The sequence below is a fragment of the Terrapene carolina genome, unplaced genomic scaffold, assembly GCF_002925995.2.
Source record: "Terrapene carolina triunguis isolate 2854851 unplaced genomic scaffold, T_m_triunguis-2.0 Scaffold193, whole genome shotgun sequence".
NCBI classification, from domain to species: Eukaryota; Metazoa; Chordata; order Testudines; family Emydidae; genus Terrapene; species Terrapene triunguis.
In genome coordinates this window covers 2,361,374-2,382,295 of record NW_020664544.1, presented here as the reverse complement: position 1 = coordinate 2,382,295, position 20,922 = coordinate 2,361,374, and the positions used below count along the sequence as shown (strand labels likewise).

General features: G+C 39.5%; 2 protein-coding genes across 3 annotated transcripts in view; both read right to left on the bottom strand.

Moving 5' to 3' along the window:
- SMARCE1 (SWI/SNF related, matrix associated, actin dependent regulator of chromatin, subfamily e, member 1) overlaps positions 1-417 on the bottom strand; it is a 23,384-nt gene extending 22,967 nt beyond the window's left edge. For both annotated transcript variants that reach the window (XM_026654743.2, XM_026654744.2), the window contains exon 1: positions 314-417. The gene's annotated coding sequence lies outside the window, so the exon portion shown is untranslated. The remainder of the gene's footprint in view (positions 1-313) is intronic.
- Positions 418-8,671: 8,254 nt separating this feature from the next.
- KRT222 (keratin 222) lies at positions 8,672-18,491 on the bottom strand. The gene is made up of 6 exons (XM_024193396.1): positions 18,396-18,491; positions 16,274-16,402; positions 14,817-15,037; positions 13,255-13,335; positions 12,311-12,442; positions 8,672-8,885 (listed from the first exon to the last, which is right to left on the bottom strand). The coding sequence occupies exons 1-6, from the start codon at positions 18,489-18,491 to the stop codon at positions 8,672-8,674; spliced, it is 873 nt and encodes a 290-aa protein (XP_024049164.1).
- Positions 18,492-20,922: the final 2,431 nt, after the last annotated feature.

Below are 20,922 nucleotides of genomic sequence, written 5' to 3'. Positions count from 1 at the left end.
GGGGGGGGAGCTCCCCCCGCCCCCATGGAGGGGTGTGTGTGTGTGTGGGGGGGAGCTCCCCCCGCCCCCATGGAGGGGTGTGTGGGGGGGGGATGGGGGGTAACTACCCTCTCCCCCGGCCATGGGTGTGTACGCGGGGATGGGGATCGTCTCCGTCTCTCCCTCAGCCTTTCCCCATCCCCCTTCGTAGGCTCAGGCTGCCGCCGAGAGGCCGCGTGGGCTCGGTGATTCCCGGGGCCGAAGCCCGAGCCCCAGCACCTGCCGGGACGGTGCTGCAGGCCCCACTCCCACGCGCCGCCCCCCAGAGACTCACCCGCTCCAGCACCGGCCTTGGCCCCTTTGTTCCCAACCACCACCGAGCTACTGGGTGCCCGGGCAGCAGCGGGAAGCCGCCTGCCCTTCCGCCTCAGCACATTCCACACGGCGTCCCAGCTCCCACGCCCCTTTGCTCCCTCCCCAGGTTTATTCCGAGCCAGACACCTTCGTACATCACCCGGGGATTTTTATGGTCTACAATAAGGGCAGGGGACGGACGGTTATTCTATGGCGAATCTGAAGAGCCGAGTGGGTAAAGAAAGCCAAGAGAGGAACAGCTTCGCCGGGCTGGCAGGCATGCCACGTGACGTGACGTGCGGCAGCCGCAAAGCGAACGGAGTGACGTAAGTCGAGCCTAGTGACGTGTCAGGCGGAGGTCAGAGACCACGTGATGCGCGGCAGCTGGATGGGAGGGAAGGCGGTGTTTGGAGCGTTGGTCCCTCCCGGCTTGTACGTTCGTCTCGTGCCTCAGGGACAGCTCGCGGGAGGGGCGGGGGAAGGAGGAGCTGGGTTTGGCGCCTTTTTCTTTCCCGCGGCTGTTGGTCTCGCGCCTCCCGCCTGGCAGCCGTCGCGTGAGGAGAAGGCAGCGAATTGGGTTGGGCGCCTTTTCCCGCCTGCGAGCGCTGCCCCTGGATGTCACCTTTCCCTAGGGTCCTGTCAGCTCCCCCTTTGCGCCTCAGGAAACAGCGCGTGCAGGCGCTACAGCGCTGCCCTACAGGCCTTATTCCCGCATTACCACACAGGGTTATGATGCTAATAGGAGGTGTCCCTGTGCCACACATCGGGTTATTGCTATGAGGCGCTACGGCGGATGGAACTAGCATATGGTTATTTTATAAGCCAAGGCGTGCCCCACTCAGCTATTACTCTAAAAGGAGATGCCCCTGCTGAGGCAGTGCTGGACAGGGTTACTATTAATTACTTGTATGAACTGATGCAGTGTCTGAAGCTAGGTATGGGGCTTGGTGCGGGCGGAAACAAGACCCAGCATTTTCTCCTGGGCATTCACAGTTTGTCTAAATCAAGATGTTGGTCACTGAAGAAATGTCACTTTTGCTAACAAATAGAAGGGCAAGGGCCCTGGCCTCACTGGTTCACAATCGGTGGCTACAATCAAGACTTGCTCAAGTACAAGCGATAAATCCATGACTTGCATTGGGCGACTAAAAGACAAAAGGAACCAAAATACATATTTTATGATCAGCTGCGTGAGCTTTTTAAACCACCATTTTTTACATCATCAGAACATTTATGAGAAAAAATCTTTTTAAATGTGAAAAATACCATTTTACTCAGGGTTTGCCTGCTGTTGGTAAAGAAGTTCATGGAGAAAAGTGCAGGTAGCAGTTAGTGTTAGAGGTGGGACTAACATCCATGAATCCTGGCTTTCAGTCTTGGGCTCACACCATTACACCACACTTTTCTCTCCAATCTAGCAATAACATGATTTTGAGGATATGAAAAAGCTAAAATACTGAGAAAGATGCCTTAGATATGTTCATGTGAGTCTATGTTTTTGAAATGTTTCTCATTGGCATTTGTATACTCTGGTCCCAATTGTGTAATATTTACGTGGTTGAGCACTTAACTCACGAGAGTAGTCCCACTGGAATTAGGGGGACTACGGTTGTGAATAAATGTAGAACAATGCAAGTAAAAATTGCATAATTGGGCTTTCTGGTATTAATCTGTAAGGCTGTTTTTGCTAATGGGCTCATTTCTACCACGCTTACTCATACTGAATAGTACTTGATACTGCAAGCATTTTCCCCCTAGTCTTGAGAGACCTACAAGCTAAGTAATGCACAATTTAAAATGAGAAAAGTTGGCAGAATCGGGCGTAACGGCCATGGGCAGCAGCTATCATAGGCTGGAGGAGGCTGTGCCTCCCCAAACAGCCAGGTGTGGCCCCGCCCACACTCTCCCCCTCCTCCCCCGCAGGCTCCATCCTGCTTCCCACTCTGTAGCTCCCCCTGCACCATGGCTCAGGCTGGGGCTGTGCCACCTGTCCTCCTGGCGGGGCTGTGGCTCCAGCCTTGCCGCTCGTCCTCCCAGTGCTCCAGGGCTGCATCCGCGCCCCAGTCCTCCTGCCCTGCGCTGCCCTGGAGCTGTCATGGGATAAGAGGGAAGGTCCTCTCATGGATTGGTAACTGTTTAAAAGATAGGAAACAAAGGGTAGGAATAAATGCGCTGTTTTCAAAATGGAGAGAGGTAAATAGTGGTGTCCCCCAGGGGTCTTATTCAACACATTCATAAATGATTTGGAAAAAGGTGTAAACAGGTGGCAAAATTTGCAGATGATACAAAACTACTCAAGATAGTTAAGTCCCAGGCAGACTGCGAAGAGCTACAAAAGGATCTCACAAAACTGGGTGACTGGGCAACAAAATGGCAGATAAACAACAAGGAGTCCATTGGCACCTTAAAGACTAACAGAGGTGCCACCAGATTCCTTGTTGTTTTTGTGGGTACAGACTAACACAGCCACCCCCTGATACTTGATAAAATGGCAGATGAAATTCAATGTTGATAAATGCAAAGTAATACACATTGAAAAACATAATCCCAACTATACATATACAGTGATGGCGTCTAAATTAGCTGTTACCATTCAAGAAAGAGATCTTGGAGTCACTGTGCATAGTTTTCTGAAAACATCCACTCAATGTGCAGTGGCAGTCAAAAAAGGAAACAGAATGTTGGGAATCATTAAGAAAGGGATAGATAATAAGACAGAAAATATTATATTGCCTCAATATAAATCCATGGTACACCCACATCTTGAATATAGCATGCAGATGTGGTCGCCCCATCTCAAAAAAGATATATTGGAATTGGAAAAGGTTCAGAAAAGGGCAACAAAAATGATAAGGGGTATGAAATGGCTGCCATATGAGGAGAGATTAGGACTTTTCAGCTTTGAAAAGAGATAACTGAGGAGGGATATCATAGGGGTCTATAAAATCATGACTGGTATGGAGAAAGTAAATAAGGAAGTGTTGTTTACTCCGCATAAAACAAGAACTAGGGGTCACCAAATGAAATTAATAGGCAGCAGATTTAAAACAAACAAAAGGAAGTATTTTTTCACATAACACACAGTCAACCTGTGGAACTCTTTGCCAGAGGATGTTGTGAAGGGCAAGACTGTAACGGGGTTCAAAAAAGAACTAGATAACTTAATGGAGGATAGGTCCATCAATGGCTATTAGCCAGGATGGACAGGGTTGGTGTCCCTATCCTCTGTTTGCAAGAAGCTGGGAATGGGCGACGGGATGAATCACTTGATTATTACCTGTTCTGTTCATTCCCTCTGGGGCACCTGGCATTGGCTACTGTCGGAAGACAGGATATTGGGCTAGATGGACCTTTGGTCTGTCCCAGTATGGCCGGTCTTATGTTCACCTACCATCCCGGTGCTCCGGGGTTTGGGGGGCTAGCCTGGGGCAGAGGCCGGTGGCTGCTGTTGCGGGGCTCTGGGCTCCGGCGGGGGGGACGGGACACGGAAGGGGTGGGACCTCGGGCAGAAGGGGTGGAGCTAGGGGCTATCCTCCTCCAGCTGGTGTTTCACGTGCTGTCTATGGTAATGTCACGTCCTCTCCCCAGTTAGAGATAGTAATTGAAAAAAAAATATGGGGAGAGGCAAGGAAGTAAGGAGTTGGGCTGATGGTTGGACATTCTTTGCATGATTAATGTTTTTTCTAAAAGCCAAAACTTGTTTAGAAAAGCTATGGTAGAGATAAAGAAAATAACGAATGGCAGTTTGTGGAAAGGGAGATGGAGATTGAGATTTGGCCTGTATCAGGTTGGTGGAAGAAAAAGGTCAAGGAGTGAGGACAGCATAAGAGAAAAAAATGAGAGAAGACAAAAGAGCAGAAAATACAGTATAGTGGAAAACTCCAAAGGATGAAGACACAGTATAGGGACTGAAGGAGATAAGCAAGAATAGGTATTGGAGGACTTAGAGTGAGGAGAAAAAATTAGTGGAGCTTTCAAGGGACAGGGAAGAAAGCAGTCACTGGGTCGTGGATGAATAAATACCGTTTTCTTCCCACATGCCCTTTATTGTAATTTAGGTCCTATGTTTTTCCTTCTGAAAATAGGTTAACTCTGCAGCTCCTGGAAGAGGGAATGTACTTCATATATTCTTTTACCAGAAAATATCTACTTCCACAATGATGAAGGGACAGCCTCTTCCCCAAGATCCTGCATCTAGAGATGGGAGTAGGCTGCCACTGGTCTCCATCAGAAGATCTCAGTTACTAAAGAACCTGAGAGGTCTTAATTGAGAATGCAGGCAAGAACGAGAGGAAAAATGAAATATAACAGGAACTGCTGTTAAGTCTGTCAATGAGGTATAATGGGTATTTGAAATGTTTACTCCATCTCTTAAAGAAAGAAATAGCTTGTTGGGTCACCTGTCAGTTCTGTCAGAATAGAGATTTGATTGGCACTGAAGATGCTTTATGTGATTAAATTGGGTATCAAAACTTGAAGACAAGGAACAGTGAAAATGACTAGAACAATACAGGCCACTTCACCTTGAATGGTTCCTTGAAATATGTGTTAACTGCTTATGCTAAACAAGGTGTTGCACCTTGTATTTAACTGTGACACTCTAAGGGCTTGTCTACACTGGCACTTTAAAGCGCTGCAACTTTCTCGCTTAGAGGTGTGAAAAAACACCTCCCTGAGTGCTGCAAGTTTCAGTGCTGTAAAGTGCCATTGTAGAAAAGTGCACCAGCGCTGGGAGCTATTCCCCTCATGGAGGTGGTTTTTTTAGAGTGCTGGGAGGAGAGCTCTCTCCCAGCGCTATTCTGCGACTACACAAGCCACATTAAAGCACTGCCGCGGCAGCACTTTAATGTTGCCAGTGAAGACATGCCCTGAATATGTTTCACAGACCTGAAGAAGGGTTCTGCGTAAGCCAGAAAGCTTGCCTGTCTCACCAACAGAAGTTGGTCCAATAAAAGTTTATATGGGTAGTGAGAACAGTCGTAGTTGCATTAGATAGGATAAAAAATACAGAGAATATCATGTTTCATGGCATATGCCAAATGATGGATGGTTAAAATGAAATTTTCCTTATGGGTAAGGTTATTCCATAATTACCCATTGCAGGGATTCTAGCACCTTCTTATGATGCATCTGGTACAGACCATTGTCAGATACAAGATTCTGGATGATTGCTCTGATCTGGTGTGGCAATTCCTATGTTCCTGTGCAAACTTTTCTTGTGAGTATCCATGTGCCTAAATAGTTTTTTACTGTCATATATGTCAGTCTAGACTTCTGATAATTACTTATTTGCTGTTTGTCTATTCTATTTGTCTGTGTTGTCTTTTAGATTGTAAACTCTTCTGTTTTCTATTCTGTATTTGTACAGTGGCTGGCACAGTGGGACTCCAGTCCTGGTCAGGGTCACTGGCATACCCAAATACTAACAGTCAATAATAAATAAATGATGATATACCAGGCAATATACCCTCCCCCCCCCCGCCCTCCATGTGATATGAGAAGATTCATAGGAAACCTGGATCATAATATTTGTAGAGAAGATCTATAGCAAGCATGGGTTGTAATGCTAGAGCACCTGTAGTCCACTGCATTCATTTTAGGGTGTGCGTGTGTGCGTGCGCCCCTCCCCACCTGCACACACCTTTCAACGTAAGTGCATGTCAAAATCACATAATATGCAGTTTCAGGTTCAATTTTATTATTCTTTATAGCAGTGGTATCATTTACTTTGGTAAATTCATATCCCTGTTCAAAGTGCCTTAAAGCAGTTTTAACTTAGTTTAAATTCAAGTATTGTAAAAGATATATACTATAAACACAAAAAAGCTGCATAGTGGAATTACTAGAACAGGCTATTACATTCAGGATGCCAAGTACTCAAGTATTAACAACACCAGATCAATATTTGACTGTCAAGGTTAATGTTAATTAGTTGGCTTAGTACAGTAGATATAGAACAATGGCCTACAGTATAAATGCATTGTTTTTACATTAATACAATTTAGAAGCGGTTAACTAAATACTGGATGAAATTTGCAGTGCCAGTATCTGTTTTGCATGCCATAGGTAATAGGGCAATTGCTGACACCTGAATAAAATTTTGACATGCTAATGTGAAACATCAGAAAACAGAGATACTGAATGCATTTCAGAGATACTGAATGCTTGCAGCTCCCATGAACTTCAATTAGAGTTTGGAAGGTCAACACCTTAGATATTCTTCATAAGTAAACAGTCAGTCTTACCTAAACATATATGTTGTTTAAACCTAGTTTCACAGTCTATTAAAGAAAATGTTTGTATAAGTTTGTATTTCTGTTTTCTTGTGGAAAGAAAGCTATCTAATGTAGCTGAGGTTTGCCCATGCTGCTTTGAATTAGCAGTGGAAGATACCATAAAAGGTATAATAAAATCTGTGACTTAAATTTGTAGTCCTTATTTGGTTAATTTAATTAAATATACAGTAAATAAGCCCAGGCATAATAATGATGTGCCATATACACCTCTACCCCGATATAATGTGACCCAATATAACACGAATTCGGATAAAACATGGTAAAGCAGCGGGGCTGCGCGCTCCGGCAGATCAAAGCAAGTTCAATATAACGTGTTTCACCTATAACGCGGTAAGATTTTTTTGGCTCCCAAGGACAGCGTTATATCGGGGTAGAGGTGTACTGTAAGACAGTAGCATAAATTACTTTTTAAAGAGGATTTTATATAAATTACTTTAATTAAACACTTACTGTAACAACTGGAAATGTATGGAAATAACTATTTTCAGAATTGTGGGATGGCTAAATTTTTAACAGCTTCAAGGAACTATTTTCTTATTGCTCAGATGATAATACAGATGTATTAGTCAGGAGGGAGAAGCAGTTCTAGAATTTTTCATTTTATATTTATATAATGCCAATACAGTAGAACCTCAGAGTGACAAACACCTCAGGAATGGAGGTTCTTCATAACTGTGAAATGTTTGTAACTTGGAACAAAACATTATGGCTGTTCTTTCAAAAACTTACAACTGAACATTGACTTAATACAGCTTTGAAAGTTTACTTGCAGAAGAAAAATGCTGCTTTTAACCATCTTAATTTAAATGAAATAAGCATAGAAACAGGATCCTTACCTTGTCAAATCTTTTTGTTTAATTTCTTTTTATTTTTTCCGTAGTTTACATTTAACACTGCTGCCTGATTGTGTACTTTCAGTTCCAAATGAGGTGTGTAGTTGACGGGTCAGTTTGTAACTTTGAGGTTCTACTGTATTCATAGAGCCTATGGATCTTTCTAGTAACACATTGGGGCTGATCCTACAAGACTTCTGAGTGTGGAACTTCCATTAAAGTCATGAAATCTCATGCATGGAGGGCTTGTGGAACTAGGCCTAGTATTTTGTATTTCACATCGGGTGAAATCCTGGCCCCAGTGAAATCAGTTGCAAATCTCCTATTGACTGCAAATCTCCTATTGACTACAGAGCAGTCTGGATTTCACCCTCTATATTTCACTAGAACTCAGAGAAGTAGTTAATGGGAAACCTATAAATGTAGTAATCTCAATGGCCTATATCATACCCTCAGTTTTAAAATAGAATCCTGAATTGATTTTAATGGAGAATTCTCCTTAAAAATCAATGGCATGATATCGCTCAATATTATTTCCTTGTAAAACTGGTCTTAAGGAATATGTGCATGGATGCACAGGAGAAAACAGACTATTTTGGATGGGTTACTTTCTCAAATAAATTAAAAAAATATTAGCCATTTCCTTTTAAAGGAAAATTTATTTATAAATATTTGTAATAGTTTACATACTTTAAGAGTTTGTATGCATTTACCTTTTGTCAGTTAAAAAAATGGTTTTAGATGTATACCATCCAGTATGATACTTTTGTGTTGTAAGTGATATAAGGATACATTATGACTTTTATATTGAAGAACTACAAAAATAAAATGTTCAGTTTTCATTAACTGAAAAGAGAAAACAGATTCTTTGTTAGAAAAGTAATGTAAAGTATAAAGGTATAATTCAATACTTAAATATTTGACAAAATTCTACAAAGCAAAGCAAGGTTTTTGGAAAAAACAAATGAGAAAATTAATAAAGAGTAAAAAATTAATAGGAGTTAGGTTTCTTGAACTATAACACCTTACCCTGCTCTCTTTCATTTAAGAGAATCTGACATTATTCATATATTTATTAAAGCATATACTTAGTAACATTTCATAGTTGTGACAAGATGAGGGGAAGCCATGTGGTCCATCTAGATCTGTCCTAACGTTATTTATTTCCAAAGCCCATCATAAATGACCCTTGAGTTAGTTTGCTGCAGGTTAAGGTTTGATAGATGGAATACTGCAAGACCTTCTCATTACCAGCCTGACTTCAATGTCAGGTAGGTTATTTTGTTTAGTCTGTAAACATCCGTCATCTGTTGCTGCTAGGTGGAGATCAAAGCGCAAAGAAACAGACTTTTTCCTTAAATGAGGATTGTCCTTAAAGAAAGATCCTTCCCATTCTTTAATAACTTCATCCACTTTTTCTGTCCTGAAACAATAAATGAAATGTAAATGTGATCCTGAAGGCACAGTAATACACATCTTCAAAGTATGCTTTTAAAATGCGATGAAAAATTACGTAATGGGATATGGAGATAATTTTAGTAAATGCAAAGATTTCAGAGTTCTTTTTTCACAGCTACATTCTCAAGAAATATGGACTAAAAAGTTAGACCTCATTATATATCTACTTATTGTAGAAAAATAGAAATGGATCAAAACCATGAGTCTAAACATCCCCTGGGTATTAGTGGGAAGGTTATTTGAAATCCAACCCCAGATCTGAGTTTTGCAGTTATCTCTGTATCTGTAATGGGCAAACCAAGTCCCTGGATCTGAACGCATTCAAAATAAGGAGGGTTAGAAATCCAGATGCAGACTTCAGAACTTGAGCCTACTTTTAGCGTAAAGATAGAATTAAGTACATAGTAGCTAAGAACCTGATTCTAAAGCCTTCACTCACATGAGTAAACTTTACTTAAGCAAGTAGTCCCATTTAAGTCCATCAGACTGTTGGCATGAGTATGGATTACTCACATAAATAAGGATTTCAGGATCAGGCCCTAATGATTTCAATGAGTAATTGTAATTAAATATTAGTGACACAGTTGGCCCAGTTTTCATTAAATATTAATGAAAAAAAGAAAGTGCAAAAACAACAACAACGATGGTGTCCTATATTAGTAAAGCAAGTTAAGGTAAATAATACTTAATAATTTCTTTAATTAACAACACGGAGACCTGGCAAATTTTACCCACGAAAGCTTATGCCCAAATAAATTTGTTAGTCTTTAAGGTGCCACTGGACTGCTTGTTTCTATTTCAATGTTACCTGATATGTCAGGGGGATCTGATGTGGAGGCTGCATCATGGGAATGCTCTCTGGTTTAAGCACAGTTTGATGTTGCCCCTAATCATATCTCTCAAGTTCTTCAGTATTCTTGGAGAACACCCTAGCATATCGTAAGAACAGTTCGGATTGTTTCCTTTTATTGCCTTCTACAGGTGCTTCTGTCAAGTCAGCTCCAGGCTGTACTACTGACTGGATTGCTTCACAGCTCTTGACCTCTGCCCCATGAGAGGCTTTGAGACGCTAGCTACATTGGACACTGTCCCCGTGGTCTGATTTTTCACTAGCTGTCATTCCTGGCCAGTCCTCATTTGGTCCAGCTTGCAACACATTTCTGCCAAACAGCAATTCTAAATGGATGTTTGTAGCTTTCAACACTCCTACAGGTTCACTGCAACAGTTCTTTATTCTTAAATGACCTGGCTGCACCACAACTTTATTCCGAACCACCACAGAAAGCCATTCATTTCTGTCACCCTCTGTAGTCATGATAGAGTCACCTCTAAGGCCCCAAAAGTTGCCCCTCGGGATCCACACTTCCTCCTACCCACATCCAACAGAGGTATCTGAATATTGTATGGGGGCAAATTTGTTTTATTAACACTCCAAGGGTTCTTGTGATGCTCTTGGATGAAATCCACTCCCAATACTACAGCACTAGAAATATTGGTCACCTCAACAAAAGCCCATTTAGTGTGCAAAAACCCTGAGTTCAGTAGGAGCTGGATTTCTCCCATTATGTGCAGTGGTTGATGATCACTACTTATCAGTTTACCTCCTACATAAACTTTTTTTTCCTTTCAGCACTGTTCTCCATAAATCAGACATAATTCAGGTCATGAGTCCAACAGCATTGTGGTTTTCCAGCTGTTGATGTCTCTAGACACATAGTAACAGGTATCTGGCCGGCTCTTCAAATGGCCCATGCTAATAGTTGCCGAGGGTGACCCTACTGCCTCAACAATTTTTAGATTCTCCGGTATGGGTTCTTGTGCTGGGGCAATTCTGACTCCAGTAGCCTTTTCCTCCACTTTGCCTGCAAATGTCATCTGGTCTGCTGTCTCATGTAACCCATGAGGGTACGTCTACACTACGAGATTAATTCGAATTTAGATAATTCGAATTTGGGAAACAGATTGTATAAATTCGATTGTGCGCGGCCACACTAAGCACATTAATTCGGTTTTTAACCACATTAATTCGGTGGTGTGCGGCCACATTACCCCATTAATTTTAACCACATTAATTCGGTGGTGTGCGGCCACACTACCCCTAATTCGAATTTACAAATTACTCCGCTCGTCAGGGTGGAGTACAGAAATCGATTTTAAGCGCCCTTTAATTCGAAGTAACTGGCTCCGTTGTGTGGACGGGTTAAGGATTAATTCGGATTAACGCAGCTAAATCCGAATTAAAGTCGTAGTGTAGAGCAGGCCTGAGACACCTGAGAATAGCTTGCACCCATGCCTCCTCCAGCATTTTAGCCATCTCACTAGCAGTTATTTAGTGAAGTGCTGCATCTGGCATAAAGAAGTCACCACGAGTCTGGGCATTAACAGCTGATACTTTTAAGGAAACTCAATTTCTGCTTCCACATTTGTAACTCTATATATAATCTGGTCCATAGCATTATCTAGTATGTTATCTTCCTTTCCCAGCAGTTTATGAAGTTCCCCTATTAAACTGTTTATAAACTATCTTTTCACACAGGATTCTCTCATGGCTTGCCACTGGGCATAGGCCCCTCTCTGCATTGCCTGTTCCAGATTTGGCGCAGCACATTCTGCTTCACTCAAGTCATGTTCTGGACAGGGTGGTGCAGGGAAAGCCCTATTGAACAATCTCCTCGATCCCCACAAATAACTATGCAGGAGTTCCACCTTCCTGACGCCTCCTGGCTTATCATTCCTTCTGGTACTTCAAAAGAGCCAATTCCCCCCCCCCTCCACCTCCCAGCAGTGTATAAATGTTTGTGTAACTTTTTGTAAGATCTATGATTTGCACTAGGAAAGTGCTAGCAAAAGGCTTTGGCATCACCATCCAGAAACACTTGTAAGTACTGTACTTCTTTCTCATCAATCCACTCATTTACAGAGAGCAATAGCTCAAAGTCTGTAAAATACTCACAGATTCCAGTCTCACCTGCATGACCAATACATTTATTCTCAGGCCAAAGTGCTTTTGCCATCTTGAAGCTACTGCCACCAGTTGTAATACTCGCTTATAGAAATCAAAGGATTTATTGAGACACTGCAGGCAACAACTCCAGTACACACAGGCAGAACTAAAAACTTCCCCTCCCCTTTCTCCTCCCTTGTTCAGATCCAAGAGCATACTATCAAAACAAGGCAACAACTTAGCACTAAAATAATGATACAGCACCACTTATTAGTGGAGGTGCTGTCTACACTGATCTTATAGTTGCATCCTTGCTAACTGGAAATGGTATACAAGAAGGATGCTACCGGGAATACAGAGTGTAGATCAGAGAGGTTTAATTTAAATGTATAGAACACATATATATATATATAATTATTATTTTGCTAAATTTATGTTTGTCTTACTGTATAGTGCCATGAGCTTCAGCACTTTCCTTCACAATGTTTCCATTTAAGATTGCTTGCTTTGTCAATTTTTCCACCTTTTCATCTTCATGCTTCTTTATGGCACCAGCTGTAAAGGAAAATGCAAATATACTAGATATTTCTTCGGAGCCCTCCTAGGGAGCCTTCACTCCTTGTACAACCATCAGGAAAAGATCTCTTTATAATGTTCAAGAGACTAGTAGGAGGCAATCCTGGCTAGTATGCCAGCTTGTGTACCATCTCCTTAAGGGACTGTAGTCTGTCACTTAGCTCAGTTACCAGATACGCCCCCTATCTGGAATATATGTTGTGATCAGCAGTATGTGCTAGCTTTGGGCACACACTACCCTCTTTCAGAAGAAAATATGTGTGTTTCTCTGCATGCCCTCCTAACTCACCCAGCTGAATTCAGCCCTGGCAAACAAAATTCCAGTGGAGTGACTAAATTAGGCATTTAATTGTTTTTTAAAGATACTGTGGACTGGAATATGTGACAATAGATCTGAGATAAGAGAAACCAGAAATAGTTCTTTCCTAGCTATGCATTAATCAAATACACAATCAGCTATGCATCTGAAGAAGTGGATTTTTTACCCACGAAAACTTATGCCCAAATAAATCTGATAGTCTTTAAGGTGCCACCAGACTCCTTGTAGAATCAGCTTTGTTTTTCAATAATTTACTGTAAGAAATCTGATGCACAGCATACATCAATATACTTTAATTCAGTAAAGTTTTAACTCCTGGAATTTGGGGTACAAGCTTTACTCTCCTTTGGGTTTATCCATGGGGAGGAAGCATGCGGTCCATCACAACACTAATAGCTTTTTGTAGCTCCTGTTTAGGAAATTCAGCTGGGCAACATTAAGAACTGAGAAACTATTGTGATTTTATTTTAGGAATGTTCCCTTGTCTTAAAAAACTCACTTGAAGGTGGGATAAAAGCTATCTTGCTGGTGGTAGGTTTTCTGTCATCTTTTCTATCATGTGTAGAAAAATGAAACCTGAAAAAATGAAAATATTACAAAAATGTAATAATGTTATTTTAATAAAAAACTTGAATGATGAGCAACTGAGGGGAAAATATGTAGAAATAATGACAATGGGATTCATATATAGATTTATTGTAGTCACACTTTATTTTGATTGTAGGACTAAAGAATGTTGAAAATTTATATTTGTATTCCATCATTCTTTCCTGAAAGGTTTTCAGTAATTTTGAATTATGCCAGAAAGACCTTTTCTTAATATTTTTCTTTTGTTTTATTCATAATGCGTTATGTATATTTTTACATAATTATAAAATAGCAATATATTGAAAAAATGCCAAATAAGTTCCTTCACTTGGGCCTCTAATGTGCAAACGTTTTTGCCTGTGAGGTTCTGGGAGTGAAACCCTCTAGCTTCTTCTGCATGGGGCTGAGGAGGCAAAATTCCCGCCCACCCAAAAGTATTCCTAAGAAATACTTTCACTTGCAAAAATAGTGGAGTTTCATGTCGCCTATTGAGGTTATCCCTATTTAAGGGAGAATGGGACCCTTATTCTTTAACATATGAACCCTATCAATATTTCAATATTTAATATAATTTATGTTAACAGATACTCAGATGTGCAAAACCCAAATCCTGCCTTTGATTTGCACTATACCTGAGATTTTCCGGATGAAATTTATCTAATTTACCTTCATGGAATTCACATATTCAAAGCATGGGAAGGCTTAAAGGTGACAATGCTAATGTATGAGCAGTACAGTGTATGTGGGAAAATGAGGAACTGTTTAAACTAGTAGCTTTGGAATTATAATTATTTAACTTTTCTCTCTTTCAAGTTTTCTCTCTTTAAAACTTTAAAGCTAAATCTGTGTTGAATTATTACAGCAAAATTTTTTTACAGGTTTTGATCAATATATTTTACTCCAGTTTGATGGTGGTGTAACTCAATTGAAATCAAAGTGGTGTAACACTGTGGTGAATCAGGTCCATTATGTATAATTAGGTTAAAACTGTACTGAAGCAAACATATGATAATACACGTGAGTTTACACATACACACACACACACACACACACTGTACTATCCTTTTTTCTTTTCAGTGAGGGTTGGTGAGTCCTAAATATTTCCTACTGTGGGGGCCAAACTGCCTTTAAATATTGGTTAAATAATGAACTTTACTTTAAAAACAAACCCATAATTTTTCTAAACAAAAACATGGAAAATCAGAAAAAATAAGCACTGCAGACTTTGTAAGATAAGATATTTTAATGGCATGAAAATTGTTCATGCAATCATTTAACATATTAATTTTAGATTTTAAATATGCCTGTATAGAACTTTGCACAGGTCAAAATGAAATATCCTTTCATGAAGGATTTACTATTATATTTAATGGCGGCATTCATGTGATTGCAACTTTGAAAAGTATTGCAAACAGAAGTTCTAAAAGATAATATAAAAGCAAATACACTTTCTCCAGTCTGTAAAATACCTGTTTTCCTCTTCCTCCAGCAAACTGCGATAAGTTGCTATCTCCTGCTCCAGCCTCATCTTAGTGTTCAGTAGTATTTCATGCTTTTGAAGCTGTTTCTCAATACCTCTCCTCACTTGCTGTAGCTCCTTCTCTAAACCTTCAATCTCAGTTTTTAAATTCTGCAGTTGCATCTGGTACTGCTGCTCTGAGGCATGCAGACAACTTTCCAAGCCTCTTTCCTGGCAAATAAATCCAAAATTAAAGGTCCCAAAAGTAGTTCTAAAAGTTCAGTTCCACATAGTGTTTACTAACAATTCAGAGAACATATTTTTAAATTTACTTTTCAATTTATTTGCTAAATAATCTTTAGGAACTGTAATATAATCCAGCTTTATAACACCTTTGATAAGAAATTTAAACTGGTGGTTTTTTGCATTTAATTTTCCTGTAAGATCTGTAATCATATAAATTCAATTAGAAGCTCACACACAAAAATTGTAGCCTTCTACTATATGATGAAATCAATCAGTTTTTATGAGTATTTTCACCCAGCTGTCCAGAATGATGTGTTTTCTAATAGTCACAGGAATTCACAGTGTTGCAAAGTCATCATCATCAAGTTACAAACCCTGTCTGCAATAGGGAAATTGACTAATATCTGACATCTGTTGTCAGTAGTGGATCTCCCTGAAATAGTGTTAAAAACAGTGTAATTCCTAGGCCTTGTCATCATCAGTGAATTTTAGGAAAAATTCCCATCAGTGCTACCACCACTTTATCTACACCAGTGGGAGTGCTGGTGTACACAAGTCTCTTTTGGTGTGACACTGGAAGCTGCCAGAAACTAATCTACACTAGATCTCCCACCAGAGCAGATGAACTGGTGATAGCAGTGGGAGAAGGATTGTTTTCTAAAGTTCCCCAATGTAGTCAGTCAGAGCAGTAGGATAGATGGACAGAATTGTTTTCAGCACCACTATAGACCTAAAGCTGTCATTCAGCAAAACATTTACCTACATGCTTAACTTAAAGTATATGATTAATTGTTTTGCTGACTCAGAGCCCTAGTTCCAAAGAATTAAAATAAACATGATTTGAATGAATCAGGCAGGATATTTATTAGGAAATTGATATGGGGATACTGTGGAAGAATTCTTGAAATCCGGGGGTACTGATTGGCAGGAGTAAAAAAGTAAACATAATAGCAGTATATGCAGAATTACAGATTCTGAATCAAAATATGTCATATTCTTAAGCATTGATAACTGACTGGGAGATTTTCTGGCAATTAATGACCAAGAAGAAGAGATAAAGGCCCAAGGCAAAGCCACTATGCATTTCTGTTCTTCCTGTGTTTCCATCATCTGTTGGATGTCATTGATGTGCATATTGAACTACGGAATATTGCGTGTCAGAAGAAGAAATGGGTTATTTTTTTCAGGAAGTTGATAATATCAATTTTTGACCATGCTTACCACAGCCTGGAGAGATTCAATTTCAATTTGCATATGATGCCATTGTCGCCTGGCTTCACTGAGCTCTGCTCTGGCTGCCTTTAAAGCTTCTTCATCTTTGTCCATTCTTTCACTTGTAGCTTCCTCTAGCTACAGAAAATATAAACAAGATAACAGTATTACAAATAAAAAATATTTAAAAAGAATGAACAAAAAATAAATTTAGTTTTGAAAAAAACCTTATCTACTTCTCTTAAAACAGAGGTTTTTTTTGTGTGGCAACTGAATATATTTGTTCAAGGTTGTAAAGAAAAGCTAAACTGTCATTATCAGAATATTGTAAACTCTGAGGAACCTCTTGTATTGCAACCTCTACTGGGAAATACTTTGCTGCATCTTTAGTAACTGCTGCACCTCTACGAAAGAGGCTTAAGAAAACAGATTACTTTTTGTCTCTACTATCTTAACAAATATTCACAGAAACAGACACAACTTGGACATATTCTGTACAAAATCTCAGTCGATTAACAATATCGGGACCAGATATTCATTGAAATATTTTATTAATAATTTTGAGACTTGTATTATCTTCGGTGCAGAAAAGTATAGGATAGGGATGGTCAGGCTAACCTATTAGAGAACCTAAACCAGATGTTTAGAACACTCTTCTCCCGCACTTTATAACACACTTGGATGTAATGCTGACCCAGTATTGGCTTACCAACTGTATTATGACCAAATCCAGCCCTGTGTAAAATAGGCCTAGCTTCACTGAAGTCAGTGAAGTTGCAATTCTTATTTCAGGTCTTATTCCACTATTAGATATGTTACATAAATTAGATTGTGAAGCAAATTGACAGTAGCTGTAGTTATGGGGTATATTACTTTAAAATGGTCATGTCAGGTCAATTTCTTCCATGCACTCTAGTAGGAATAATGCTCAGTACTTACGTAGTGTTTATTACGATAATGATAATTAGGGTTCCTTTCACATTTCTGTGTTTTGCCTGCAAGCATTGGTGACATCACAAGCACCTGAAGCAGAACATTTTCCTTCGCGTACTTTACTGCTTTACCATAGGTTCTTGTTATGACATCAGCTCTTACTGAGGAGAAAAATTCTTGAATTCAGGTCTTGGCAGGAGAGTAAAAGAAGAACTAATATTTTGTCTTTAAAATGTTAATGTGTTTTTAATGTTATCTATCCACCATTACGGTAACAAAAACCATGTAATTCACACTTCGCGCTGAATTCTGTTCTCTACCTGCCGTTTTGTGTCCTAAGTACTGCAACACATGTGAGGCCAAATTTCTCAGAACGCTTTGGCTGCTTTGCGCTGCCCTGGTGCAAAGGAAATGTAAAGTTGGCTTAATAAGATAGTTAAACTGTGTTTATGGCTGCTTTGCATCTTCAGAGTGGCGCAAAGCAATCAGAGTGTACTGGGGAATCAGGCCTATGGTGAGTAAATCTCTCAGTATTCAGAATTTCTGCAATATTAAAGTACAACAGGGTGATATAAGACCCAAATTTCAGCGTGGATTTCTTGGCATTTGATGGTTGTAGCCAGATTTGGCACATTATTGTAACATGGTTGTTCTGAAGAGATGAGTTGTGTGTGAATTTATAATAGGGTATTTATAACCTTTAAAAATATGACACAGAGAACAAGTAATATAAACATTGCAGACAAGTATGGCATAGTTTTATGAAAACAATAGAAAATCTGTCCTGAGAAGGTAAAGTTTTCCATAACATATGTGCTCAAAATTGTAAATCCTCTTAATAAATGGCTTCTTTACGTCATCTCTACATGATACTCAAGATGTTTTCCTCCTGAGGGATAACTCTAAATGAGGCTAGAGGGTACCATGTTATTGTATATGTCATCATGGTTTTTTAGTCACAACAATATAACTGTCTTTTATGTACAGACAAACATCCAGATTAATTACAGAGCATTCCTTTAGAGTGAGTTTCATAACCTAAACATAACGTATTTTTTTTAGCTTCTAGGTCTAGTCATACTGCAGTAAATTCCAAATCCCTTATCCAGTAATATGCTGCATTGAAAAGGAAATACTGTACCTCAAAGAGGTTGAGGCTGAATTTGGCAGACATAGATTGTCTACTTATTCTCATTACCTGGGTTCGTGTTGAGAGGACGGTCTCTATCTGATTTCTGGTGATGAGCATTTCATAGTTTGCCCTGATCTCATTGAGGAGCAGGGACAGTTCCATTCTGCTCCCATCCTCCACCTTGACTAACGGAACCTTATTGATAGGATGAGCCAGCTGCTGCAGAGCCTACACGGCCTGCAGTGAAAGCAGAGAGAGGGAGAGAAAATACAGCAGAATTTTAAAGATGCAGAGCTCCTTTTTGTAGGAGCATTGAAAAATCATCTGCTTTTAATCGGTTTTGAAGATCATGTTTAAAAATACAAATATCTCTCAATTCTGCAGTGATTGAAAAGGTAAGACCCAGATAATGTGATGAAATGAACACAAGTAGTATCTTCATGTGTTTATTACATTGTAAAGCCAGCCCCTTACCCAAGAAACTAGAGTCTGAAAGATATAATATTGATAATAAGGGCAAAATTATAGCTGTCCAGTATGAATTTGAAAGACCAGAGAGGGGGCACAGTACACTTTCCTGGCAATACACTCTTGCATGTGGCAATCATAATTTGGTTGGCTGTACTCCTGGAATGCAAAGGAGGGAAGGAAGCCAGCATTAACAACAGTCAGAAAGTCTAGTGTTCTACTGGGTGACTGGGCAACTAAATGGCAGATGAAATTCAATGCTGATAAATGCAAAGTAATGCACATTGGAAAACATAATCCCAAGTAGACATACAAAATTATGTGGCCTAAATTAGCTGTTACTACTCAAGAGAGAGATTTCTGAGTCATTGTGGATAGTTCTCTGAAACCATCCGCGCAATATGCAGCGGCAGTCAAAAAAGCTAACAGAATGTTAGGAACCGTTGGAAAAGGGATAGATAATAAGATAGTAAAGATCAGAATGCTGTTATATAAATCCATGGTACACCCACACCATGCAGTTCTGTTCGCCCCATTTTAGAAAAGATATATTAAGGTGTAGAGGCATGTAACAGCCTCCATATGAGGAGAGATTAAAAAGACTGGGACTATTCAGCTTGGAAAAGAGACAACTAGGGGAGGATATCATAGAGGTCTATAAAATCATGAATAGTATATAGAAAGTGAATAAAGAAGTCACAAAGCCTCGAACTGGCAGGTGCTGGGGCTGGACAATGGAAAGAATCACTTGATAATTGCCCTGTTCTGTTCATTTCCTTGGAAACATCTGGCATTACCCACTATCAAAAGACAGGATACTGGGGTAGATGAACCATTGGTCTGACCCAATATGACTGTTGTTATGCTAGAAATTTTAAATACCTACATAGATTTACAGTGTACGGTGATAATATCTATTTGATAATTTTCCAGTTAATTTTTGGTGTGAATATTTAGATAAAACTAATACTATACATCTTCATTTATCTAGTTATTTCTGCTTAATTAGATAACATTGATATATAATTTGCTGAAATCTACTTGTGAAAAAAAGTACTTTTAGAAACATTGCAGTGTAATTTAGTCCAAAAAATGTTTCTATCAAAATCTAAATCTATATGTAGAAGTCATTATTCTATGCCAGTTTTATCTACTGTTAGCATAACTGTATCTTATTTTTTATTGGGGTCAAGAAAACACCATAATAGAGTCTCAGACTAAATGTAAACTCCAAATCAAAAAAGACAGTAGGAGAACCAAAAGAATGCCACCATGGCTAAATAGCAGAGTAACTGAGGCTGTTAGAGGCAAAAAGGCATCCTTTAAAATTTGGAAGTTAAATTCTAGTGAGTAAAATAGGAAGCAGCAAAACTCTGGCAAATAAATTGTAAAAGTATAATAAGGCAGCCCAAGAAATAATTTGTTAAGCAACTTGATAAAGATGGAAAAAGCAATTAAAAAAAAAAAGTAAATCAGAAGCAGAAAGCCTGCCAAGTGGGCAGTGGGGCCAATAGACAACAAAAGTATTAAAGGAGCACTCAGAGAAGACAAGGCCATTGCAGAGAAGCTAAATTAATTCTTTGCATTAATCTTCACTACAGAGGATGTGGGGGCGATAGCCACATCAGAGCTATCCTTTTTGGGTGACAAATCTGAAATCTTGTCCCAAATTGAAGTTTTAGAATGAATTGTTAAAACAGTAATAAGTCACTAGGACCAGATGGTATTGACTCAAAAGTTCTGAAGGAACTAAAATATGAAATTGCAGAACTACTAACTGTAGTAACCTATTACTGAAATCTGTCTCTATATCAGATGACTGCAAAGTAGCTAATATTGCTAATTTTTAAAAAGGGCTCTAAAGGAGATCCCGGTGATCTGATGAGCCTAAGTATAGACTGTAAGACTAAAGGTAAAATTTTCAAAAGTGTCTAAGTTACATAGGAGACTAAGTCCTATTTTCAAAATGGATTTAGGAGCCTTAGTCTCATTGAAATCTGGTACTTCTCAGGGCCAGATCTTTTAAGGTATCTAGGTTCCTAAGTTTCAGAGTAGCAGCCGTGTTAGTCTGTATCCGCAAAAAGAACAGGAGTACTTGTGGCACCTTAGAGACTAACAAATTTAT

Coding starts and splice junctions, on each gene's coding strand:
- KRT222 (XM_024193396.1), bottom strand. CDS start 18,491: ATGGAACTGTCCCTGCTCCTCAATGAGATCAGGGCAAACTATGAAATG. Junction 16,403..18,395: donor TCCTCTCAACACGAACCCAG/GTAATGAGAATA, acceptor TATTTTCTGTAG/CTAGAGGAAGCTACAAGTGA. Junction 8,886..12,310: donor GAAGCTCATGGCACTATACA/GTAAGACAAACA, acceptor TTATTGTTTCAG/GACAGAAAAAGTGGATGAAG.